This window comes from Oryza sativa, chromosome 11 (genome assembly GCF_034140825.1).
Source record: "Oryza sativa Japonica Group chromosome 11, ASM3414082v1".
In the NCBI taxonomy this organism is placed as follows: Eukaryota; Viridiplantae; Streptophyta; class Magnoliopsida; order Poales; family Poaceae; genus Oryza; species Oryza sativa.
In genome coordinates, this window is record NC_089045.1 from 3,842,890 (window position 1) to 3,866,736 (window position 23,847).

General features: G+C 41.7%; 3 protein-coding genes across 4 annotated transcripts; 2 read left to right on the forward strand and 1 right to left on the reverse strand.

Annotated features, from left to right (window-relative positions):
* Positions 1 to 1,415: 1,415 nt before the first annotated feature.
* On the forward strand, positions 1,416 to 6,521 carry LOC4349923 (cleavage stimulating factor 64). The gene is made up of 10 exons (XM_015761520.3): positions 1,416 to 1,647; positions 2,034 to 2,112; positions 2,571 to 2,745; positions 3,867 to 3,900; positions 4,014 to 4,252; positions 4,345 to 4,422; positions 4,646 to 4,681; positions 4,773 to 5,195; positions 5,455 to 5,700; positions 5,925 to 6,521. The coding sequence occupies exons 1-10, from the start codon at positions 1,602 to 1,604 to the stop codon at positions 6,054 to 6,056; spliced, it is 1,488 nt and encodes a 495-aa protein (XP_015617006.1). The 5' UTR covers positions 1,416 to 1,601; the 3' UTR covers positions 6,057 to 6,521.
* A 379-nt stretch (positions 6,522 to 6,900) lies between these two features.
* LOC4349924 (DExH-box ATP-dependent RNA helicase DExH10) lies at positions 6,901 to 14,058 on the reverse strand. The gene is made up of 16 exons (XM_015761516.3): positions 12,853 to 14,058; positions 12,287 to 12,601; positions 11,986 to 12,090; positions 11,807 to 11,875; positions 10,952 to 11,119; positions 10,792 to 10,863; positions 10,591 to 10,707; positions 10,189 to 10,410; positions 9,895 to 10,053; positions 9,329 to 9,418; positions 9,149 to 9,244; positions 8,925 to 9,078; positions 8,412 to 8,560; positions 8,238 to 8,333; positions 7,968 to 8,060; positions 6,901 to 7,344 (listed from the first exon to the last, which is right to left on the reverse strand). Exons 1-16 carry the CDS (start codon positions 13,846 to 13,848, stop codon positions 7,234 to 7,236), a joined length of 3,012 nt encoding a protein of 1,003 aa, XP_015617002.1. The 5' UTR covers positions 13,849 to 14,058; the 3' UTR covers positions 6,901 to 7,233.
* A 140-nt stretch (positions 14,059 to 14,198) lies between these two features.
* Positions 14,199 to 22,267, forward strand: LOC9266221 (O-fucosyltransferase 9). 2 transcript variants are annotated; one of them, XM_015761518.3, is made up of 11 exons: positions 14,199 to 14,635; positions 15,038 to 15,110; positions 15,299 to 15,366; positions 15,793 to 15,881; positions 16,583 to 16,780; positions 16,878 to 17,082; positions 17,168 to 17,335; positions 17,705 to 17,872; positions 18,037 to 18,227; positions 21,352 to 21,465; positions 21,772 to 21,911. In XM_015761518.3, exons 1-10 carry the CDS (start codon positions 14,303 to 14,305, stop codon positions 21,443 to 21,445), a joined length of 1,587 nt encoding a protein of 528 aa, XP_015617004.2. In that variant the 5' UTR covers positions 14,199 to 14,302; the 3' UTR covers positions 21,446 to 21,465; positions 21,772 to 21,911. The 2 variants fall into 2 exon arrangements, with proteins under 2 accessions (XP_015617004.2, XP_015617003.2); XM_015761517.3 differs by lacking the exon at positions 21,352 to 21,465 and having other exon boundaries at positions 21,772 to 22,267.
* The last annotated feature ends 1,580 nt before the right edge of the window (positions 22,268 to 23,847 follow it).

Consider the following 23,847-nt stretch of genomic DNA (forward strand, 5'->3'; position numbering starts at 1 on the left):
TGCCCGTTAGGTGTGAAATGTACTAGTAGAATTTTGGTGGTACGTTTTGTGTGCGCTTAATCAGTTACAAATTCTGAGTTCAACTGGATGTTGAGGGCTGTTCAGATTATAACTAAAATAAACTTTACTAAATTTTGACAATACCAAAATATGTCATATTGCCAAAATTTTGGCAGGATTTCTTATGTATTTAGTACAGTTTGGCAAAAAATTAAATAGATGCACATGTTTGTTAACTCTACCAAAAAATGATATGGTTTGAAATGGCATCAATCTAATTAAGCCCTAAAGTTAAACTTACCGTTGCTTTAGTGTTAGTTGTTGTAGTGGACAAGTGGTTTCCATCCTAATTTTGAAGGAAGTACACTAGATTATTTTCATAATATTAGGTATATACACGAGATTATAAGAAAACCCAAAAAGCAAAATAAAATTATTTTCACTCTCTAATCATCATATCATATATCATATTTGAGTATTTGACACAATCTTTCATATGTACATAGAATTACACGTTTGCTCGTACTGATGAGCAATTGTTATAAACTACTACTATTCACATTGAATTTGATTCATGAAGTGGATGCTGGCATCATGAACCCACATGAAACCAAGAGTATCTGGTTTGGTTGCCGCAACTTGTCACACCCAAGGTTCTGCGACCAGCATTTATGCCATGGGTGTTGTAGTGAAAACTACTCTCATGTACATGTAGCTATATTCAATAATTTTTATTTGAAAATAACAAGAAAGACAAACATGTATATTGGATACTACAATGATATCTTAAACAATTATTACTATTATTTTCATATTTTGGCTTGGCTTAGTTTAGCACTAACGGTGCCAATCTAGGGTGTGTTTAGTTCACACCAAAATTAGAAGTTTGGTTGAAATTGAAACAATGTGATGGAAAAGTTAGAAGTTTGTGTGTAGGAAAGTTTTGATGTGATGGAAAAGTTAGAAGTTTGAAAAAAAAGTTTGGAACTAAACTCGGCCCTAGGCAAGAAATTTTGGTACCAAGCAAACAAGCTAAGGCTTAAAAATTATGGCACAATTAGGTTTAAAAATTCGTCTCACAATTTATACGCAATCTGTGTAATTAGTTATTTTTTATATTTAATACTTCATACATGTGTCTATACATTCGATGTGATAGGTATAAAATTTTACCAGGAGATCTAAACAAGCCCTAACTTAAATTGACAAATTTAACTCCAAATTCGTTTTGTACCAATCCAAACAAACCTCTCTACCAAAAAAAAAACACTGATGATGACCAAATTTTACAAAGTTAATGGGCCAAACATGCCGCCAAATTAAATTCGCCTAAAATACCAATCAAAACTCTAGACACAGACACGGAAAAGGTCTTCTCCCCTTACTATAAACGACCACCACACCCCGCAAGCTGCACTCATATCCGAACGACGCCGGAAATAGCAAAAAAAAAAAGAAAAGAAAAAGAAAAAGAAAACTCGCCGCCGCCGCCGCGGCCGCGCCCCCACCTCGATCTCCCGCGTCGCCACCCCGAACGCCGCGCCGCCGATGCTGCCGCCCCGCCTCCGCCGCCCTGCCGCCGGCGACCTCTGCTGACGAGCATGGCCGCCGCGGCCCCCGCCGGCGCCCAGAACCGCTGCGTCTTCGGTACGGGCCCCCTACCCCCCGCTTCCCTCTCGCCGTCTTCGGCATGGTTCGATCCTGAGCTGAGCTCCGGGGAGGGAGCTCACGGTGTGCGTGGGGTGCGGAGTAGAGAGAGAGCAAAGGCGGCTCGGCTCCTTCCCGTCGATTTGGGCCTCGGCTGATTTCTAGCCTAGCCGCCTCGCTCTCCTCGATCCGTAGTGGGATTGTTCGTTCTTCGTTTGGGTGTGGGTCGATGAGAGTGAGGAGGAAAATGAAGCGCGTTTTGCTCGGTTGCGGTGCTAGATTTGGGGAGGGTTTAGTGTTTGACCAATTTGGTTTGGTCTAGGGTTTACTGCTCGTGCCCTTTCGATTGACGGATGCGTTTGTTGGTTGTTGAATTTTGGTTGCAGTCGGGAACATTCCTTACGATGCGACGGAGGAGCAGCTCGTGCAGATTTGCGAGGAAGTCGGCCCTGTGGTCTCATTCAGGTTTAATTGTACTGCACAAACCCTCAAAATTGTGTGTGTGTGGAATTGGTGTTTAGGATGGTTAGAGTTAAGCTAAATAGGTTCTGCAAATATTTGGATTTGATTCAGACAGACGTGTGTTGGATACTAAAGTTTTGCTAGTGTCTGTTTTTAAAAATAACTTCATGCCTTTTATTCTCCTTACATAATAAGGAGTTCAGGGGTCAGTGGTATCTGGTATGGACATAATGCTTGGCACACTTTTTTTTCTATGAAATAACATTATACCGTGCACATTTAAAAATAATCGCTAATTGAAGTTTAATGGCTGAACTACATGGTGCTACTAATATCGCTGATAACTCTGAACATAGGAATGTGCCAAGTTTCCTAGCAGCTGCAAGTGTTTTTTAATCTGGTAACACGTGGTAAGATAGTTTCGACTACTCATAAGCTCTTAAACATTTGGTGCTTTGCAGATTGGTTATTGATAAAGAAACAGGGAAGCCAAAGGGTTATGGGTTTTGTGAGTACAAGGATGAGGAGACTGCTCTAAGTGCACGCCGGAACCTTCAAGGTTATGAAATTAATGGCCGTCAGTTACGTGTTGATTTTGCTGAAAATGGGAGGAATGCTGACAGAAACAGAGAAAAGGTCGAAGATCCTCAGTTTCTTACTGTAGAAGAAACACATTTCTCAACTTCCAATTCCTATGTTAAGATGAGAGCTTGTATTGCTTTGGTTCCCATGAATGATAATAGTAGTGTTTTCTCCAACCACCATGTGTCGTATGTTTCACTTTTGTTTGCAGCATGTGTATGTATGTACAGCTGCCTGGCTGTACATACACACACCTGCTATATCTGCCAATTTATCTCGTGAAATTATCATTCTGGTATGGCGCATTATCTTTGGCATCTCCATTTATAAAAAAGAATATCTCTGTTGTCACATCTCCTTTTATTTATGGAATCCGTCTGCCAAAGGCTGTTTGTTGCCTAGCAAAACCATATATCATCATTGGAAGAGCTTCGCCAGAAGTGTTCTGAATAAATAGCAAAAGAAGAATAGTAGTCACTAGGAAAGATGCATCTGTAGTTTCACCTTATGCGATATACTTGAGCAAAAAGATGAAACTGCTAGTAGAATTGAGTGCTGAAACAGTACCCAATTGAATTTTTAGAACCATTTGATATGCAGGGAATTTCACAAAGAAATAATTCAATTTCCGCATGAACCAGGAAATTCCAAATGAGACCTTTATGTATGTGCAGAAGGGTTTACAGTTTCTTTTGGTTTTCTACTGCACTGGCACAAAAATATTCTTAATCTTCTGAGATGCTATCAACACCAGCCTTTGAATCCATCCCATACCAGTGACTAATGCTGATATAAGTGGACCAATCTTCTGTTGCCAAATGTCAATGAGCACACTAAGAAAATGTGCATCACAAGTTCGCAGCTGGATACAGTTGACTGATGTGTGACTTGAAAAATAGCGCAATTTATACATTGTTGTACATGTCAGTGTGGTTTTTTGTTCTAATTATCTGGAGATTATAATGCAGTGGTATTGTATGATATCACTATATGCAGAAAACTTTCAATATACTACTATAAACATTGTGTATTAGATATTAGCTAGCTTCAATACGGTAATGTAGTTAGTGCATGCTTTCAACAATGAATATTATTGATTTATAGGATTCTTGAGATCGATTTGGTTTTGCTAGAGATTCTATTGACTTATGCTGGATATGTTTGTGTATTTTCAGGGTCGTGGAGGACCTGGAATGGCATCCAGTGTTGGTTGGTATCATTTCCTTTATCACTCCCAAGTTTATGTGTATGCTTTACTATTTCTAATCTGCTGATTTTATGTTTGTGGATGCTAACACTGATCTATTGATGGAATCCTGCAGATACTCAGAAACAATTAGCTGGGACTCCGGTTGTAGGCGATACAGGTCTTCATCAGCCAGTTGGTCTTCCATCGGCTATTCATGCTGCATCTGTGATGGCTGGTATTCTTGGAGGATCTCAAACTGCAAATGTTCAAAATGGTTTACCTGTCCAGTATGGGCTTGGAAATGACCCTCTTACTCATTATTTGGCCAGAATGTCAAAGCACCAGTTGTATGAAATCATGTCTGAGTTGAAGGTTATCTTGAAATCTTAAGCACTATTGTTTCTTAAATATTAGAAATGGCCCAGTACCAATTGCAGTTTATTAATGTATTTTTTTTATGGCAGTCCCTAACTAGTCAAAATAAGGATGTTGCCAACAAACTGCTGCAAGGAATTCCACAGCTGTCAAAGGCCCTATTTCAGGTTAACTTTTGCTAATATTGATTTTGTACTTAATCAACTGCTTATTGTTTGTTATGAGCTGATTTTGTAATTGGTTCATTTTTATACATTAGAATACTTCTTAGTCTTGGTTATTTTCAGATTATTGACTGGATTATTTGCACATCGTTCAGTTCTAAATCTAGAATTGGAATAAGAGATTAAAAGCCTAATGGTTTCATTTTTCTCCCTTCTTATAATGCAGTCACAAATAATGCTTGGAATGGTGACGCCCCAGATGGTATAGTCTGATTTTCTTCTGAGCTTGTGGTACCCAATGTATTCTTTGATTCTGTAACATACAGATAACCGATGTTTTATTCAAATCACAGATGCAGATGGCAAAGAGCCAACAGCCCTCTAGCTCCTTGGCACAATCATCATCTCACATAAGCGAACCATTTCCACAGCCAGATGCTATGATATCAAGTGTTCCAAGACCTTCTGCAAGCTTGCCAAACCCAAATGTCCTGCAGGACCCTTCTGCACAGCTGCATAATTTTCCTCAGTATCCGCATTCATCTCAGCCTGCGGGCACAATATTTCCACATGGAAGTCAGTCTGGGGTGGGCATACATCCTCCAATTGTATCTCAACTCCTTGGTGCCTCTTCCAGTGTTCCTCCTCTACCCCTTGCTACCTCAGGAAGCCTGATATCGCAGGTTCAGCCCCCATTTATGCCACATCACCCTAGGCCACCAGCTATGCCAGCGGGTATGCAACAACTACCATTGACTCATCCACATGTTCCCCAGGTATTTTTCTTCACTTCTAAAGGAACCTTTGTAATTCAATCAACTTTGTGTTAATTTATGATAAACCAAATATTTGAGATAACCAATGCAGAGCCTCTGGGAACCTTTATGCTCAAACAGCACAAGTTACTTAGCTAGGCATTGTCGATGCCATAGATGAACTAAATTGTTATTCCAAGTTATGAGGCACAAGCTGTAGACAATATGCACTTTTCATTTAATTACCCGCACATGCCAACTCAGTACGGCCCAATTACAGGTACCTGCTATACCTGATATAGCACAGAAGGAAATGAGGTTTCCTGAGCAAGCAAATCGTTCGACGGAGTTTGCTCATCATCCAAAGTTGCGAAAATTGGAGGATGGAACATCCACACCTGGAATTGTAAACAACAATCCAGCTGTTTATCCTGCTCCATCCCAAGGAATGCTCCCTGGTGGACCATCAGGGAGCTATAATTCTGCTGCTGTTAGCTTCCAGCAGCCAGAGAACGAAGTGCCTCAGGTACTCCCTATAATTTAATCTCCCGGTGTTTATTGTTATTTTATCCTTTTAGAATTTGATTGTTCAGTATGAGGAACTGTTGACAATCTTAAGAGACATGACTTATGTGAAGTTCTAAACGGTTGTTTTCATTTTTGTGGAATTGCATTGAATTGCCCCGAATCTCTGAACACTATGATAATTTTCATGCGCTTACAAATAAAGTTGTTCTTGCTCTGTTCCAGCTCACACCCGATGTTGAGTCGGCTCTTCTGCAGCAAGTCCTACAACTGACACCTGAGCAGCTTAGTTCGTTGCCAGTAGAGCAACAACAGCAGGTGATTCAGCTTCAAAAGATGCTATCGGCTGGTAAATAACCCCCATCTGAATCAGCATACCAAATTGTTGATCAAGCTATACAGAGTTGTGGAAAAAATGGTACATTTGTGAAGAAGAAACTGGGCGCATATGTCAACGGTTGATTTTGCCAAGCCACACCACCACACTTGTAACTTTGAAAATTGTTGGCATTTCTGGGCCATTAGTTTTGCTCAGGAGCATTCTTTGGAGATAAAATGTGATGGGAAAAGGCCTCTTATTGTCCATCACTTATGTATCATTATAGAAAAAAAGAATAATCTGTATCCATTTTTCTCATGTAATCTGTAGTGCAAGAACAATTTTGTCTTTAGAACTCTCTTAAAAGTAGTCCAGAGCTGTTTAGTTTGCTGTGTAATCTCCCAGCATCTTACTTTCTCTGTAGCTGTTTCTTCTCTCCCGGACTACATGTTTTGAAGTTAGTTGCTCAGATATTCGATTATTGCTGCTGCTTGATTCAGTTACTACAGCCTGTGAGCGACTTTTGGAAGAATATTCTTCTGGATTAGTTTACTGTTAGCTAGTATTAAATTACCATTGGGCAGTAACTTTTGGAAGAAGCATTTGAATAAACGACTCGAGAAAAGTATAGAGTTTGTTTGGTTTGTAGCCAAATTATTTGGCTTAGTTGAACGGCAAATGCAACTTTGTTAGCAAAGCAAAGGAATGCCATTGCCAAACAAATTGGCAAGGCTATGAATGTCTATGAGTCAAACAAGCCCAAAATGTGTATTTGCCTCTGAAAATTGGCGTGTTCCCTTATACATCTCCTGTCCTCTCAATAACATGTGGATAAATAAGAGAAGGGTAAATAAGTGATAGTACTGATTTGTCGCTGGCAAATAAGAAACATCCCCAAAAAAGGGTATCATGAATAAGCAAAATCTCTGGCTCGTATGTTAACAAGCATACAAATTCTCATAAGCACATCATCATATATCAATCATCAGGCCTCAAAACCTACAGGTAACATGATATATCAAAATGTTTTTTGCATACCAGATTGCCTCTGATCTGCTGATGAAATTGCGTTACCTACGGGCTGCTAATGCAGAGAGCTTACCTCCTAAAAACCTACAGGGTTCTACTGATATATGGGTTACATTTCATGCCTTCTCAAAAAGAATAACTACATTTGCTTTGCTAACATACGGCGTTACAACTGCTGGACCTTCATCACAGATACAATGAGTTGGCGAACATGATACCCCGACGTAAGCTGTCGCTGGCCGCTCCGAACTTGTTCTCAAGGTTAACCTCACCAACAGCTTGAGCAGCAGCTTTCAACTGTCATAACATATTCAGAGTTAGTTGGCTCAGAGTTCAGATGGGAAAATGATGCGCTTTTTAGGTTGTTGATTTGTTAATGATCAATCACCGTTCATCCAAATTCCAATCAGTTGCATGCTTGTGAGGAAGAGAACTGCAGAACAGCACATTATCTATGATATGACTAGAAAAGAGTGTACGCAAATCGTGAGGTTGTATGTTGAGATTTTTTTTCTTAAAAATACACGATGGCAACACTGCTGTGTCTATTAATGATGCTTTCAAGGCATAAGCAAATGTCATCCTCACATCATCTGCAAGACTACAACTACTTGTACTGAACCAAATTCATGAAACTAGGGTATAAAAACTAAGTATGAACCTAGTTTAGCCTTTCTGGTGCCGTGAAATAATTTAGACATTCGAACTGGGACTTCAATGAGTAGGCCATAATGTCACACGACACTTTTGTGGGCATTCCATACCAGAATTGCACTTCTTATTTGCATGCAATTGAACATAAGATGCCATAATCGATGGGTAGATGTTCAGATTGTCTAAGTGAATTAGGTACTAACAGCAAAAAAGGAGGTAAAATAGGATGACACTATGGCAGCAGCAGCATAAATAGGATGCTATACCTGATTCAGAAATTCATCCAGTCTTCTAGCCAGCCGTATGATACTTCCTTCAAAAATGTCAGTCATTTCTATCACCTCTCCAAAAGTGGCCCCCTGTATGGAGAAAATTAAGCAATTAAACATAACTAAGGAAATTAGAGAATATCAATACAGTGATAGGGAGATTCAATAAGATAAAGAACCAATTGACAGAGGACGATCAACAAATTTCCAATAAAATAAACGGAGTACAAGATTTCCAACATCAGGGATTGTATAGTGCTGACAAACCTTTGACCAACAGTATATGACATCCATCAGGTAGGGCCTACAAGTTGATTCGACATATTCTTCAACATTTACCTCTAATTTGCATTCTTTTTGTACCTAACGCAAGAATGAGAAATTAGATCTCAATCAAGTACAGCAAACTAGTAAAATAGATGTAGTAGAACAAATATGCACCTCAGCTATTTTTCTCGCAGCCTCCTGTAGCTGCATCATTGGTGTAGAAAGCTCACTTCTCAGGCGTATTTGTTCACTAGACTTCTCACAAGGTATAAAGCAGCTAGCAAGGGAAGCAACTTGATGATGATCAAGATCGTTAAATGTACCTAAACAGAAAAGCATACTTAGTACAATACAATATATTACATAATACTCCCTCCATCCCATAATATAATATAAGGCGCCCACGCATTTCAAGATTTCACCTTCAAAACATTTTGACCAACATTTAGTACAATATGAATTGAATTTTACTTGCTAAAAATTATATCATTGGATTGACATTTGAATTTACTTTCATATGGTTACAATTTTGTTACTACAAACCTTATAATATATGAGAAATTATAAGACAAAAATTAGTTTTGGAGACCATGTTAAGTTTGACCATGCCTTATATTATGGGATAGAGGGAGTATAATCTAAGCACGCATGCAAAACTGAACAAAGATAATCATATTAGACTGGTACCATTAAACATAAGTTCAGTGATAAGCAGCTCATCCCCTGTGTCTATTAAACAGGCAGCACGTCCTTTCAGCTGGAGCACACCATCAGCATCAATGTGACCAAGCATCTTCAGAACACGGGACCGATTCCTAAGCTCATCTCTAAATTTTTGTAGCTGAATGGAGGAAAAAGTAAGAACACATTTAGCGTTTAAAAATAACCAAGCATGCAAAGATTCAACCTACCTGCGAATCCCGCATCTTTGACTTTAGCATTTGAATTTCATGATTTAGCTCAGCTTTTCTTTGATACCATGACAGTTGCTGCTCACTTTGATCAGACTAAGAGACAATATCAACACAAAATAATCAGTCAAAATCTCTAAGTGACAAGAAATTTCTTGACTGATAAGTGACTTGGAGTACCTTATGAAGTGGATGAGAACACAGTTTCTGCTCAAGATCATCAAGCTTATGAACCAACTCCACTAGTTCAGGTTCTTGAAGACCCATGTCCTATCAATTATGTCAGAATACCAGAGTGAATACGGAATAGAACAGGATTTCAAATTGTTTGATGATGCCAGAGCATATATTTTTATACATGAAAATAGACCAGCTCAATTGACAGCAAAATTGCAAGGGTAGGGCAAAACAAGCCATCAATAGTCTGCATCTATGCGGATATGTCAGCGTAGAATATGCAGCTGAAGATTCTACAGGTATTACAGAACTAGTGTATGCTCTGCCTATGCATCATGCATCGACAATGTATTGCAGAAAGAAATAGTAATAACAACCCTAGCGTATGTGTTGGAGGGAGTTAGCTGATCAAGGCATCCAAAAGGAGAAAAAAAATCACCGAGAGTGTTGTGCACATATACAGCTAAACCATCATGCAACATTTTTCAGATATTAAATTCTCTGTAATTTTCAGCTGCTAACCTAAAATGGTACTTCCGAAGGAAAGATAACAAAAATGTTAACCATACTTTGATTGGATCTAGCTTTGGAAGACCTTGGGGGTACCGCTTTCCCAGCTCTTGCACTGCAAAAAGTATATTTTGTCTTGCTTCAGGTGGTCGTAGATCAGGAGGAATGTTGATTCTAACACTGCTTAGACCAGATAATAAAGGTAGTGGTACAGGCACCTGCAAATACCTTACATTTATCAAATTCCAAAAATTTTGGGTCCTTCCTTAAACGATCATCACCTAATTATCACTACAGAACAAAGTTTTGTTTGTTGACCACAATAAAATATTTATCTGTGAAATTCAACTCACCACATGCATTTCTCCCTTCTCCCCTGGGCGTGGTGGCAATGGCTTTGAACGGGATCCATTCTCGTTCGAACTAGAAGAACAGTGAAGCAGGGTATCCACTATATAGTTATTACCACGAGATGCACTTAGTGCAGGAGGGAGAGTACCAGATTGTGGAGGTTTCTTAACCACATTTACAACCACACCCCATCCCCAGTCTGTTGAACCATCTCTCACTTTAACCTGCAATGAAGCAAATTGCTTAGTGGAAACAAAGGAACAGTACACAGAGGAAACGATGAAAATAGAAGTAGATATATTATCCCTTCTGTTTCTCATAAGACAAATACAATGGTGATAGCTGATGATATATCCAAATCATTCTTAAGGAACAGAACCTATGAGGTTATAAGTGTAACGTACCAGCCTTCCAGGAACCAAGTATAACAAAGCCCTCTCTGGTCTAATCATCTCCGACATGATTTTCTTTTCAAGTTCCGATATATCAAGCCCCAATTTATGATATTCTGCAAGATCAGTCTATACAGGGGCAAGTGTCAGTACTGTCAGTATCAATGGAAGAATAAAATGTGTAATGCACTAATATAAATAAAAATAACATACCTCTCCAGAAGAATCAAGTAAGGTAGCTTCATTTTCCAATGATGTAATCTTTTGCACCACTTCTGGCAATGCCTGAAAAGAAAGGGTAGCTAAAGTTTATAATCGCCAATATGCTAAGTATATATCAGGAAAGGCATCTGTAGGAGGTCCGGAAAGAAACCTTCTCATATTGAAACTGATGGAATGAATTCCTGATCACATGCTCAGCAGTAAACTGGCCCTCCACGCGACTCATTAAATTGAGAATTGTGTAATAGCTCAGCCGGAAAGTACTGACAAGAGGTGCTGGTTTACCTAACACCATGTCCTTTATAACACTCATCTCCATCTGCAGAGTTCGCCCATGATGCAATGGGCAAGTCGGTCAAAAGAGAGCACGCAACAAAAGCTTGAAGTGCATATGTGCGGTTGCATAGGTTCAATTTAATAAGAAACACAGCAACCTAAGTACATCTTTGATATGACAAGCAAATCCAAACAAGAGTATGGACCTATTTTGAAGTCCTGAAGGGAAGCTTCAACCACATAAAATGAATCTTAACACTCCTATATAGAACTTGTTAACTATATTTGGATGTGAATGTCCAATTATTTCAAAAAACATAACTTGGATCATGCTGGCTTTAGTTAATTAATGTTATTTGCATGCCGACAACAGTTGAAATAAACAAAAGAATTGAAGATGAAAAGTGATAAACAATCAGAAGGATTACTACAAATGACATAGCATTTACTTGAATTAGGAAACAAAGTAAAGCAGTATGTCAGTTATCAGTTTCACATATTTTATTGTGCTAACTGAACCAAGAAAGACAGCTGCAGAATCACGATGCATTGGGCCAAATATGTATTTTCTTGGTATCTTTTAAAAGTTTCATTTTATCAAGAATAGCATGATGAATTATTTGAGTCAACAAATATGCACTAAACCTCCTGGCATGAATATCTAGGAAGGTACTTAAATTGTATTTAAGAAAAATAAAGATAATTATAACAGGAAACTGTAGGCTCTTACTTTTTCATCTATCATTATAACACAAATTCCACGTATATCCTTGCCACGCCGACCAGCTCTTCCACTCATCTACAAATGCAGTGCACACAAAATTATTATATAGTAAGAAGGGATTGTAGTTCATTTCCTCAACTAATTTCAAGTATATGCATGAATTGCACTTTCGTATGTCGATTTACCTGTATATATTCTCCAGAAGCAATATAGCGGTTAGTATCACCATCCCATTTTTTGACAGACGTGAACACAACGGTTTTTGCAGGCATATTCAGTCCCATGGCAAACTGAGGGAGGAAACATAAAGATCATCTGTTGATTGAATGATGAAAGATGCAATGCAGGAAGTGCAAAACAAAAGTTCCCTAGCTGTCCCTAGTTTACAACTTACAAAAATCAAAGGATAGTAATTCCATACTATATTATGTGTGAAGAATAAAACAAGTTTAACACTAAGTGCAATGATCAGGTATAAGGGCATACTGTTTCAGTAGCAAAGAGAGCTTTTACAAGGCCTTCTTGGAAGAGCAACTCCACCAGCTCTTTAATTAATGGAAGCAATCCAGAATGGTGAACTGCAATACCTCGTTTAAGAAGAGGCAACATCAACTCTATAGCAGGCAAACCTCTATCTTCCTCACTTAAACATAGAATAGCACTGCTGAAAACCTGTTCGATGTTATCTTTTTCTTCATCAGTGTTGAAGTCAAGTTTTGACATTGACATGGCATGGTGTTCACATTCTCTTCTGCTAAAGCTGAAAATTATGACCGGTTGAAACTTCCGTTCCATAATCATCTGCAGATAGAATTCATCCAATTAAGTAAGGATCTAAAATATAAATGTAAATGTCAAATCAAACATCAATATCTAAAGAGTGAATATCTACAAGCGATATGCAAACATTGCCTAGTCTTTAACATAGTCAACTTTGCATTAGGATAAAGCAAAGCATATTTCAGGGGAAAAAACACTAAAATTATGGTAAATTCAGGAGCCCATTAAGGCCATAATACATCAGGCATTAACAAATGTCAGTGGATGCCTACCTTGACGATTCTGTATATGTCCGAATTTCCAGAGGCACTTCCGCCCTTTGCTATTCGACCACTGGCTTTAGGTCCACCACCCTTCCTTCCATCCACTTGATTACTTTGCTTTGTGAACGTGTCTTGCAGCTTCAAAAAATTATCCTCTCTGAATTGGCCATCCTCATCTACTACAAGGTAGAGACCGGAGCCGCCAATCGGGAACACATAGTGCTGTAACGGTGTCGGCCTGAAGTCAGTATACACCACATGACAAGGTTGCTTGTGCAGATTGCATATCCACTCGGCAAACTCGGTCGCGTTCGACATGGTGGCAGAGAGGAACACCATCTTGATGGCAGGTGGCAGGAAGATTATACTCTCCTCCCACACGACCCCGCGCTCGCGATCCTTCATGTAGTGGATCTCATCAAAGATAACCCAGGCAACCTCCTTGATCACCTCGGACCCCCTGTAGAGCATTGCCCTGAGGATCTCCGTGGTCATGACGAGGCAAGTCGCGTTCGGCTGCAGCGTGACATCGCCGGTCATCAATCCGACATCGGAGAACTCCTGGCTGAGCTCCCTGTACTTCTGGTTGCTCAGGGCCTTGAGAGGGGAGGTGTATATGACCCTCTGCTTGTCCCGGAACGACATGGCGATGGCGTACTCGGCAATGGCGGTCTTCCCCGCCGAGGTGTGGGCGGAGACGAGCACCGACTCGTTGCGCTCGAGGCAGGCGATGGAGACGCTCTGGAAGGGGTCGAGCTGGAACGGGTAGGCCTTGGCCATCTCGCCATGGAAGGCCGGGCTCGAGAGCGTCCCGTGCACCGCCTCGTCCTTGGCCGCGGCGTAGCCCTTGGGCACCGCCACCTCGTGGATGCACGACCGCGACAGGTTCCGCCGCTTCGCCGCCGCGTCAGGCGGCGGCGGAGGCGGCGGATGCTCCCCCGAGACGGCGGCGGCGTGCTCGCTCTCCGGCGCCTTCCGCTTGCTCGTGTTCTCCACCTCCTCCATCCCCCTCCCCTCCCTCCGCCGCAAGCTAGGGCTTCTTACCGAGGAGAGGAGGAGTCAATCCGAGCACGGATCCGCGTGGAGAGGGGAGGCGCTTCGCCTCGCTTCGGCGGCGGCGGCGGCGGCGGCGAGGAGGCGAGGTGGAGGCGGCAGCGGCGGCGGCGAGGAGAGGTCTCAAATGGCTCGCGCCTCCTGCCTCCGCTTCACCTAAACGGGCTCGATAATGGGCCTCGGCCCATGTAAATCCCAACTTGGACCACGTGGGCCGGACAAATGGGCCTTACGTTCGCGGGCTTTACCAGGCCGGGGAATCTTGGGCTCTCTTCGTCTCGGTTGCTTCGTCTCTCTCTCCCATGGTGGTTTGCCATTTCTGGTCTCGCGCACACCACCACCACCGCGCCACCTCCGCTCTCCTCCCCATCGGAGCTCGCACGATGCCGCGGGGGCGTTCCAGGTGATGCCGGTGGTGGTGGTGGTGGTGGTAGTGGCCGTGATGCGCGGCGACGGCGGCGGGTTGAAGGGCGCGAGGGGGAGGCAGGGGCGCGGCGCCGCGGTGGCGGGGCGGTGGCGGCGGGTGGCCGTGATCCTCCTCGCGCTGGCGTACGCGGCGTCGATGCTCGTGGTCTTCCTGGGCGGCGGCGCCGGCGGCGTGGCGGTGGCGGGCGCGGGCGCGGGCGCGCTGCGGCAGCGTGGGGCGCCGGCGCCGGCCGGGTCGGTGTACCGCAGCCACCTCGTGTTGGACCGCCTCCTGCCGGAGCTGCGCGCCTCCTCCGCCTCCCGCCCGCACCCGGTGAGTGACCTGGGACCCTGGATAGCTGCTGGAACACCCAGCGCGCGCGTTTCTTGGCTCGTTCCGTGGGGAACTGTAATGCCCGATCTGTTACCGGCATTCCATTTGGGGTGTAGTTCTTGGCTTCCTCTCAGTATTCGAGTGAAAATAGCACCTTCCTCTCAGTTCTTTGATTGGTTTGTGCAATTTATATCCTCTCAGTGGTTGCAATGCCTTTGATTTGGCTAAACTACCTACAAATGTTCATACTGTTTAGTGTTTACTCCTTTTTGTTGTTGTTCTTGGTCATGTAATGTGTTTTTAGTGTTTACCTGTTTTTCATTTAGATTTTTTTTGAAACAGTTTAGATCTAATTTTTAACTCTATATATTATATAACATAAATTGTCTTGTCATTGTGCAGCTAATGACACCACAAAACAAAAAATCTGGAAAACGATGGGCTCCTTGTATCACCAAGAAGTTGAGACGATCAGGTGTGAACTTGAAACGCTCTTTACAAGTTTATACACCAGAGTTGCCCAAGTCGAAAGCTGCTGGGGATTTTAACTTTTATGTCATCATAGATTCATAGACAGTGACAGAAAACTCGGTTATGCACTTTATACTGATAGTCCACATACCTGTCAAAAAAAATACTGATAGTCCTCATCACACTTTTCAGAGTTACCACCTTCAAATGGTTTTCTCATAATCGAAGCAAATGGTGGTCTGAATCAACAACGCATTTCTGTAAGTTGCTGGATTGTTTTTACCCTCAGCATAAATCGTCCAAGTAGATACATTTACTCATTTAGTCTTGTGTCTACAAGTTCAGAGACATCCTTATTTTTACTAAACAAATCTTCAGTATTACTGAAATTTATTCTGAATGCTCTATGATAAGAAACCTTATGATTTCTGTTACATATATCATAGCAGTCTGAAGCATTGATGGAATGAAGGATACCGAAATTCTTATATGATATCCCATATATACACATTTTGAACTTTTGTTCTGTAACATGTTATTTACCATTTTGTTACACGTCTTTCCCTATCTTCCACACAATTCATGAGGAGCTCATAACTATTGAAAATGAATTAATGTACCACTAATCTTGATCTTTAAAGTTCTGTAAATTTTTTTCTAGCATCTCAATAAATGTCTCGATACAGATCTGCGATGCTGTTGCTGTGGCAAGCTTACTCAATGCAACTCTTGTCACCCCAGCTTTTCATTTGAACAGCGTGTGGCGTGATTCTAGGTAACTATCTCCATTTACTGGTAGAATACCAGATGTGTCTGCATAAACTGAATTATGGCATATGTTCCCCTCGTTCTCCTTCAGAGAACTAGCAAAATTCACTTCTGTTACTAGTTTGTCATTTACAGCATAGTCATTCTTTTTTAGCTGTAGCTGTGAAGTGGGACAGTTTTAGTTTCCTTTTCTTTTCTTCGCAATATTAACATAAGTATATTTCTTGGCATGCCCTGTCCTTTTGTGCCGTCAATCATCCTCTGTTTGCCATTTATCTTGTACTTCCACTTCAGAAATGTATTCTAGCTTTCTGGTTTTGTTTATTGTTAATCATAGACCTCTGTTAGCTCCAATTTGTCCTTTCAATCTTTGCTAATTAAAGATGCTGTTTTTGCCAGTTCCATTTCTATCGAAGCTCACAAAATTTGATTGAGTAAAAAATGTTATTTTGCTGTAGCATTTGGTCTCCCCTCTTTTTTTTTTTTACCCTCATGCTATGTAATATACTGATATGTGTTTGAACTTTTAAGCAAAGTGCCATTTAAATTAATTTAATTGTGAGATCGATCCCAGTTTCAACTGATATAAATGCAGCATGGAAATAACAGTCCAAGAAAATGCGAAGAAAACTCACAGAAAAATATGCTAGTTTTCACGCATCAGTTTCTGGAGGATAATTCTTTCTTGTGTCGTTTTATTGCTTTCAGCAAATTTGGTGATATCTTTGATGAAGATCACTTTATTGGGTCGCTCAGAAAATACATAAGGGTTGTCAAAAAACTTCCTGAAGATGCATTTGTGAATTTTGATCACAATATCAGCATGATACCAAATATGAGGACCAAAGCCTTCTCATCTGAAAGCTACTACCTACAAAAGGTGCTTCCAAAATTGTTGGAGCTAGGGTCCGTGCTCCTCTTCTTCCTTCCCTTGATGCTGCATCATATCCTTGCAACTAAGGGTGTTCTGTAGTACCATAGCTTCACTCGCTTTCTGTGCCAGGGCTGTGCGTATTGCTCCTTTCTCAAACAGATTGGCCCATTCGGTTCCACCGAATATCCAGGCGTTGAGGTGTTTTGCTAACTATGAGGCGTTGAGATTTTCTGAACCCATAAGAATGCTTGGAACAAATATGGTTGACCGAATGATCAAGATGAGTTCTTTAACTGGTGGGAAGTACATTTCCGTGCACCTTCGCTTTGAAGAGGTTCTACCGCAATAGCTCTTTTAGCTACTAAGCATTTCTTTTTTCAGCTCACTAAGTTTTATGATGTTTATGCCCCTTTGTTCAGGATATGCTAGCCTTTTCGTGCTGCATATATGATGGTGGCTGGAGGGAGAGTATTGAAATGGAAAATGCTCGTGAAAGGAGTTGGAGAGGGAAGTTTCACCGACCTGGTCGAGTGATAAATCCTGAGGCAAATAGGAGGAATGGGAAGTGCCCTTTAACTCCTTTAGAGGTTGGGAAGTTTGCCCCTGCCGCAATGCTTTTGAGTATGTTCTTGTTGCTAGCCTGCTCTCTTTTAGTGTTTTCATGTCATGCTTCTCAGGCTATAATTTGTTGGGCGGTTCAGTTGCACCCAGGGGAGAGTGAGGGGTGTGCATTCATGCAAAATAACATCCCACAGGCAATTCCATCGCTGGCACAATATGCAGTGCTAGATGTCATCTATGTAACGTTTTTCAGATTAAAAATGCCAACACAAATTTCAGACGTATTTTAGTAAGCTGATTTGCCAAAAGCATTAAAGCATTAAAAATTTTATGCTCTGGAGTCTGGTTTATGGAATAGTATAAATTGCTAGTTCTTACTGGTTTAGTTTATGCAGGTTGGAATGATGCTGCAGGGCATGGGATTTGGCAATACTACCTCCCTCTATGTTGCCTCTGGTAAAATATACAACGCTGAAAAGTATATGACTCCTCTTCGCCAGTTGTTTCCACTTTTACAGACAAAAGATACTCTCGCTTCACCTGAGGAACTTGCACAGTTCAAGGTACTCCATTGTTTGGATTAGTCATTTGTGTATCTTATCATTTACTGTCCATCAAGCATCTGAAATCCTTGTTTAATTCGAGGATCAGACAACAATTGGATTAGAAACCATTTTTATCTCCATGCGACTTCCTTCAACTCAGACACCTACCTATGCTCTATCAGGGGCACTCATCTAGACTGGCAGCACTGGACTACACGGTCTGTCTGCAGAGCGAAGAGTTTGTGACGACTCAAGGAAGCAACTTTCCTCATTTTCTGATGGGGCACAGGCGTTATCTGTATGGAGGAAATGCGAAGACAATAAAACCAGATAAACGGAAATTGGTTGCACTCTTTGACAACCCAAATATCCGGTCAGTTTCAGGATACTCTTAGCATTTCCTTTCAAATACTATATGATTATTTATATAGCATGTAATCATTTCCCAGTTCATTTTGAGAACCAAGATTTTTTTTTTAGAGAAAAGGCCGAAAGGCCCAGCTTACTATCAAGCATAAGAGTGCAGATACAAGGGTAAACGCTGGGGAAGCCAGCTTGAGATGATGTGCTGAAAACTCAACTTCACTTCTATTAAGGTGCTGCTGGCACAGCGCTAACAAGCCAGGAAGGAACTCACAAAGAACCACACAGCAAAAATTAACGCACTAGTTTGGTCCTGACGCCCGAATACTGGCAAGCAATGAGTCCTTCAGACCATCCACTTCGACCTTCAGCTTCTCCGGCAGCAGCCCTCTCCACTGGATCAAAAACGAAACAGCTTTGTGAGGGAGATGACATATATTAGAAAGCAGCTTGTTATTGAAAACCCAGTCATTCCTCACAAGCCAAATCGCCCAAATCCCTGCAGAAATTACGTGTAAAAAGATTATTCCCTATCACCCCCCATAGTCATCAAGATATTCATAAACTCCCTCCTGGAAGAAGGGACGTGATCCCAATGAAACACATCTCTAAAACAACACCATAAAAACCTAGCTGGTGCACATTTAAACATTAGGTGATCCACATCCTCTTCAGCACCACAGAGCTTGCAGAGGGGATCTCCATTCCACTTCATCTTTTTAAGCTGATGAGCAGCTTGAATTCTCCCCTTAAGCATCAGCCAAACAAAGATCTTAATTTTCAGAGGCATGGGTGTCTTCCAAAGTTCTTGCATCTTTATGTCTCTAATCCCCCCAAAGGTCATTTCTCTATAAAGAGATTTCGTACTAAACTGTCCTGATTTTGTTAATTTCCATCTCATCCTGTCCCTATCCGTAGATAAGTGAACATTTGCAAGATCTGCAAGTAGTTGTTCCCATTCAACTAGCTCCTCGGCACCAAGCGATCTTCTAAGATCAATCCTCCAGCCATCAGAGGACCATAATTGACTCACTGTTTTCCCAGGATCAGCCACTATACTGTAAATGTAGGGAAATTTGATTTTCAGAGGTGTATCTCCTAGCCAGACATCGTCCCAGAATCTAGTAGCACTGCCATCCCCTAAATCATAACAGCTGCCCAATTTCAACCAGTGTTTTACCTCATGCAAACCTCTCCAGAATTGAGAGCATCCCTCAGTACTTGACTGGAAAAAGCCTCCCCCATTCATCATGTATTTCCTTCTTAGCAAATCACAGCAGGGGTCCTTCTGCCCTGATTCAAGCTTAAAAATCCATTTGCACAAAAGTACCTTATTCATCACTCTAGTATCAAGAAAACCTAAGCCCCCAAAATCTTTGGGTCTGCAAAGAGCCTCCCATTTAACCATGTGATACTTCCTTTTTCTTTCTATTCCTTCCCAAAAAAATCTTGATCTAATAGAATCCATTCTCTGATGGGTTTGTTCAGGGAGCATATAAAAGCCCATCATATACATAGGTGAGGAATTGACAAGTATTGCTTTTCCCCCATAAGAAAGTAAACCACATTTCCAGGTTGAAAGTCTTTTCTCAATCTTATCAGGGGGAATAGCCAGATCTGCTGCTGTCAGCCTCCCCTCACTGATAGGAATGCCAAGGTAAGTCATGGGGAACTTACCGCATTTGCAGTTAAAAAGGTCAGCCACTCTCTTAGTCTCTTCTGGGTTCTCCCCAAGGACTATAACCTCACTCTTCTGGTAATTGATCTTCAATCCTGACATGGCCTCAAAACAGTGTAGGATAAATTTAGTAGTTATCACATTCTGATCATTATTGGTCATGAACAGGATAGTGTCGTCAGCGTATTGCAAATGCGTCAGCCCCCCCTGCACTAAGTGAGGTACCAAGCCTTCCAGATGACCAGCCTCTTTGGCCTTTAAAAGTATCTCAGAAAGGGCATCAGCCACAATGTTAAAAAGCAAAGGTGATAGAGGGTCCCCCTGTCTGACTCCCCTGAAAGTTTTAAAGTATTGATCAATCTCCCCATTAATATTAATTGCTACTCTTCCATCAATAGTTGCTGACTTAATCCACTTGATCCATTTATCATCAAAACCTTTTTTCTGAAGCACATCAAACAAGAAACTCCACTGAACTTTATCATATGCCTTTTCAAAATCCAATTTTAGAATTATGCCAGATTGGTGAGTTTTTTTCACTTCGTGCAAAACCTCATGCAAAATAATCACCCCATCCAAAATAAATCTACCAGGAATAAAGGCAGTCTGACTCTCCCCAATTACATTATGTGCTACTAGCGTCAGCCTATTGGTCAGAATTTTGGTGATTAGCTTAAAGCAGACATTCAAAAGGCAAATCGGTCTGAAAGCTTTGATAGTGTTTGCATCTTTAACTTTGGGAATTAAACTAATCACACCATAGTTTATTCTCCACAAGTCCAGTCTCCCCTCAAATAGTAGATCCAACATTTCTTTAAATTGATCCCTCAACTGGGGCCAAAAGGCTCTGTAAAAGCTCACTGTGAATCCATCAGGACCAGGGGCTGTATCAGTCTTCATTTGTTTTAAAGCTTGATCCATTTCCTCAAAGGTAAAGGGTCTGATTAGATGCTCTCTCTCTTCTTGACTTAGCCTCCCTCTATGCATCCACATATCTTGACTTAGGAAAATTTTTGGGGCAACTTCAGCACCAAACAGATTTTTATAGAACTGATATATGTGAGCTTTCAGTTCTGCAGGTTCCTCAATTATTCTACCATCTTCTTCTAAAGCTCTTATCAAACTTTTTCTCTTTCTCCCATTAGCTACCCCATGGAAGAAAGATGTGTTAGCATCACCCTCTAGAAGCCATTTTTCTCCACTCCTTCCTTGCCAATATTTTTCCTCATCAAAATAAATCTGATTCAATTTGCCTTCAAGAAAGTATCTTTTCTGCCATTCATCTGAAGAAAGATTTCTGTGATCAGCCTCATCTTCGATATTTTTTATCTCTCTCATGAGGTTTTCCTTCACCTTTTTCATCTCACTCTCCTTATTTTGTTTCCTCCCTCTCATTTTCCTTCTAAGGATTGTGCCCTGGCAAAGTGATCTAAAATGTTTTGTTTCCTTCTCTCAGGCCAATTTCCAGTCAACCAAGATTTGAAACCTTCCTGGGAGAGCCAAGCTTTCTCAAACCTGAAAACCTTTTTGAGAACCAAGATGATAATTGACATCCGGCCAATTTCCAATGGTGACCATCCATGTCAACTATAACTCTTTGTCACACCTAACTATTCATGACAACTATAACCCTGTCACAACTAACTATTTTCAAGATGCTAGGCATTGAATTGATGCTATTTGATCTGTAGTTCTACACACACTAAAATACATTTAAAATTGTTCTCGGTTTTCCTTTTTAGATTTCTAATTAGATATATTTTGCCTCATGAGACGCCCTATTTTCAGCGATCCTCAAAGTCAACACCTGATCCCCACTTTACACCAGTGAACACCTGATCAAGAACTAAACCCAACTATATTTTCTTGGCTGCAGATGGGATCGGTTCAAGCGCCAAATGCAGGACATACATCGGCACAGCGAGTCGAAGGGTTTCGGAGTCAGGAAACCAAATGGTTCCATTTCCATATACACCCTCCCAATGCCTGACTGCATGTGTCAGCGAGCTGAACCATGATATAATACTCCAGCTAGCTAGAGCACTTAGGCAGCAAACGGCCTGGCATTTTTGACACCTCTAAGTAGCCAGACCATATTGTCAGTTTGAACAGAAATTAGGCATCGAAAATTTGCCTCTTCTTTTTTTCGTTTTTGTTAGCAAGAAGAGATTACAGATTGAGATGCAAATTAAGTGGTTGTTAATATGAATGCATTCCACCATATTTACAACTTTTGCCAGGGTAAAAACGTGCCAATTGTATATATAAAAAGGCACATCTATATATACAGATTTTTCTTTTGTGACTGTAGGGTACAATCAGGTGGTCAAGTATAATTGCAGTTCTTACCATGAAACAAGTCTTTTTTTTCCTCATGGATGTTTGAAGTCGTTCCTATTTCCAGCTGCTAAAGAAAATTTCGTATTAGGAAATTACTTCACTATGATGGCACTTTATTTCCCCTGAATTAGTAGATTCTGTGTTGAGGCTGAGTGATTCCATAATAATTTCGTAGGAAATTAATTTCCCGCCTAATCTATGGCTGTAAAAATGTAAACTTCAATTTGGAAATCACTTGAATAATATATGTAAAGCACACAATTTCTGCATGATTTTAATAGGGTGAATAGCTAATTTAGTCCCTCAAGTTCCACCGAAGGCACAATTTGGTCCTTCACGTTTCATTTTGTCCACATAGCTCCTCCAAATATTTATTTTGGCTTGAAATCATCCTTGGGCCCACTTAATATGCCATATGGCTATTTCTAGTCAATATTTCTATTAAAAAATGTCCTTTTTGCCCTTAATTTGTATACAACTATATACTAGAAAAGAGAAAGCCAACATGAATAAACAACATTACAGATGTACTTCCTATTATTTTAACAGGTGCACATGAAACTTAAGCAATTGCTATCGTATACGTTTGTATTATCTATGTATTATCTATAAAAAAAATTCAAGCATGCAATTTTTCTCTTATATATGTGAATGATGAGGGGTATAAGTGTCATTTATGAAGAGAATTGTTGGTTCAAGAATAAGTTTGAACTAAAATGAAAAATTGAAGGGCTAATATGGATAGATTGAAACATCAGGGACTAAACTGAGCCTCAGATAAAACTTAGGGGACCATTTTAACTATTCACCCATTTTAATAGGAAAAAGTCCTCATGCAAATGTATACGGAATATCTATGCAATTGAGAATCCCATTTATTTATCTTCATCATTCATATATATCAATATAGACGTGTGTTCGTAATATATGATGATCGAGGCGGCTGACATGGAAGCCGCCGCCGCCGCCGCTGACGGCGAGGTGAAGCCGGCGAAGTCGGCGGCGCTGCCCAGCACCGCCATGGCCGCCATGGCCGTCCTGTCTCTGCTGTTCGTCGCGGCCGTGGCGTACGTGCTGCCCCGCGGCGGCGACGAAGAGAACTTCGCCGCCGCCGTGAGGAGGCTGTCGCCGCTGGTCTGCGCCTACCTCTTCCTCGTGACGGCCGCCGTGTGGAGGGACACGGCGACGCCCTCCCTCCTCGTCCGCGTCTCCGCCTTCTTCCTCCTCGCCGACGCCGACTCCCTGGTCGGGCCACTCGCCGGCGAGGCGCCCATGCTGGCCGCCACGGCCTACTCCGCCGCGGCGGTCGGCTACGCCGTCGCCGAGCGCCGGCACCACCAGGCATCCGAGGCATCGGACGCCGCCGCCGCCGCCGAGGCGACGCCGGCGTACGAGTCGCAGGCGGAGCGGCGCCACCGCGAGACCTGCAAGAAGTTCATCGCCCTCATCGTCTTCTTCGTGGAGGCCATGCCCGCCGCGATCACCTACCTCGCGTGGTCGCTACAGCCGAACGAGAACGACGCGCCGCCGCCGCAGCCGACGGGGCACGACGACGACGACGAGCCGTCGCCGGCGTCGATCGTGGTGTGCGTGGCGGCGACGTTGTCGGGGC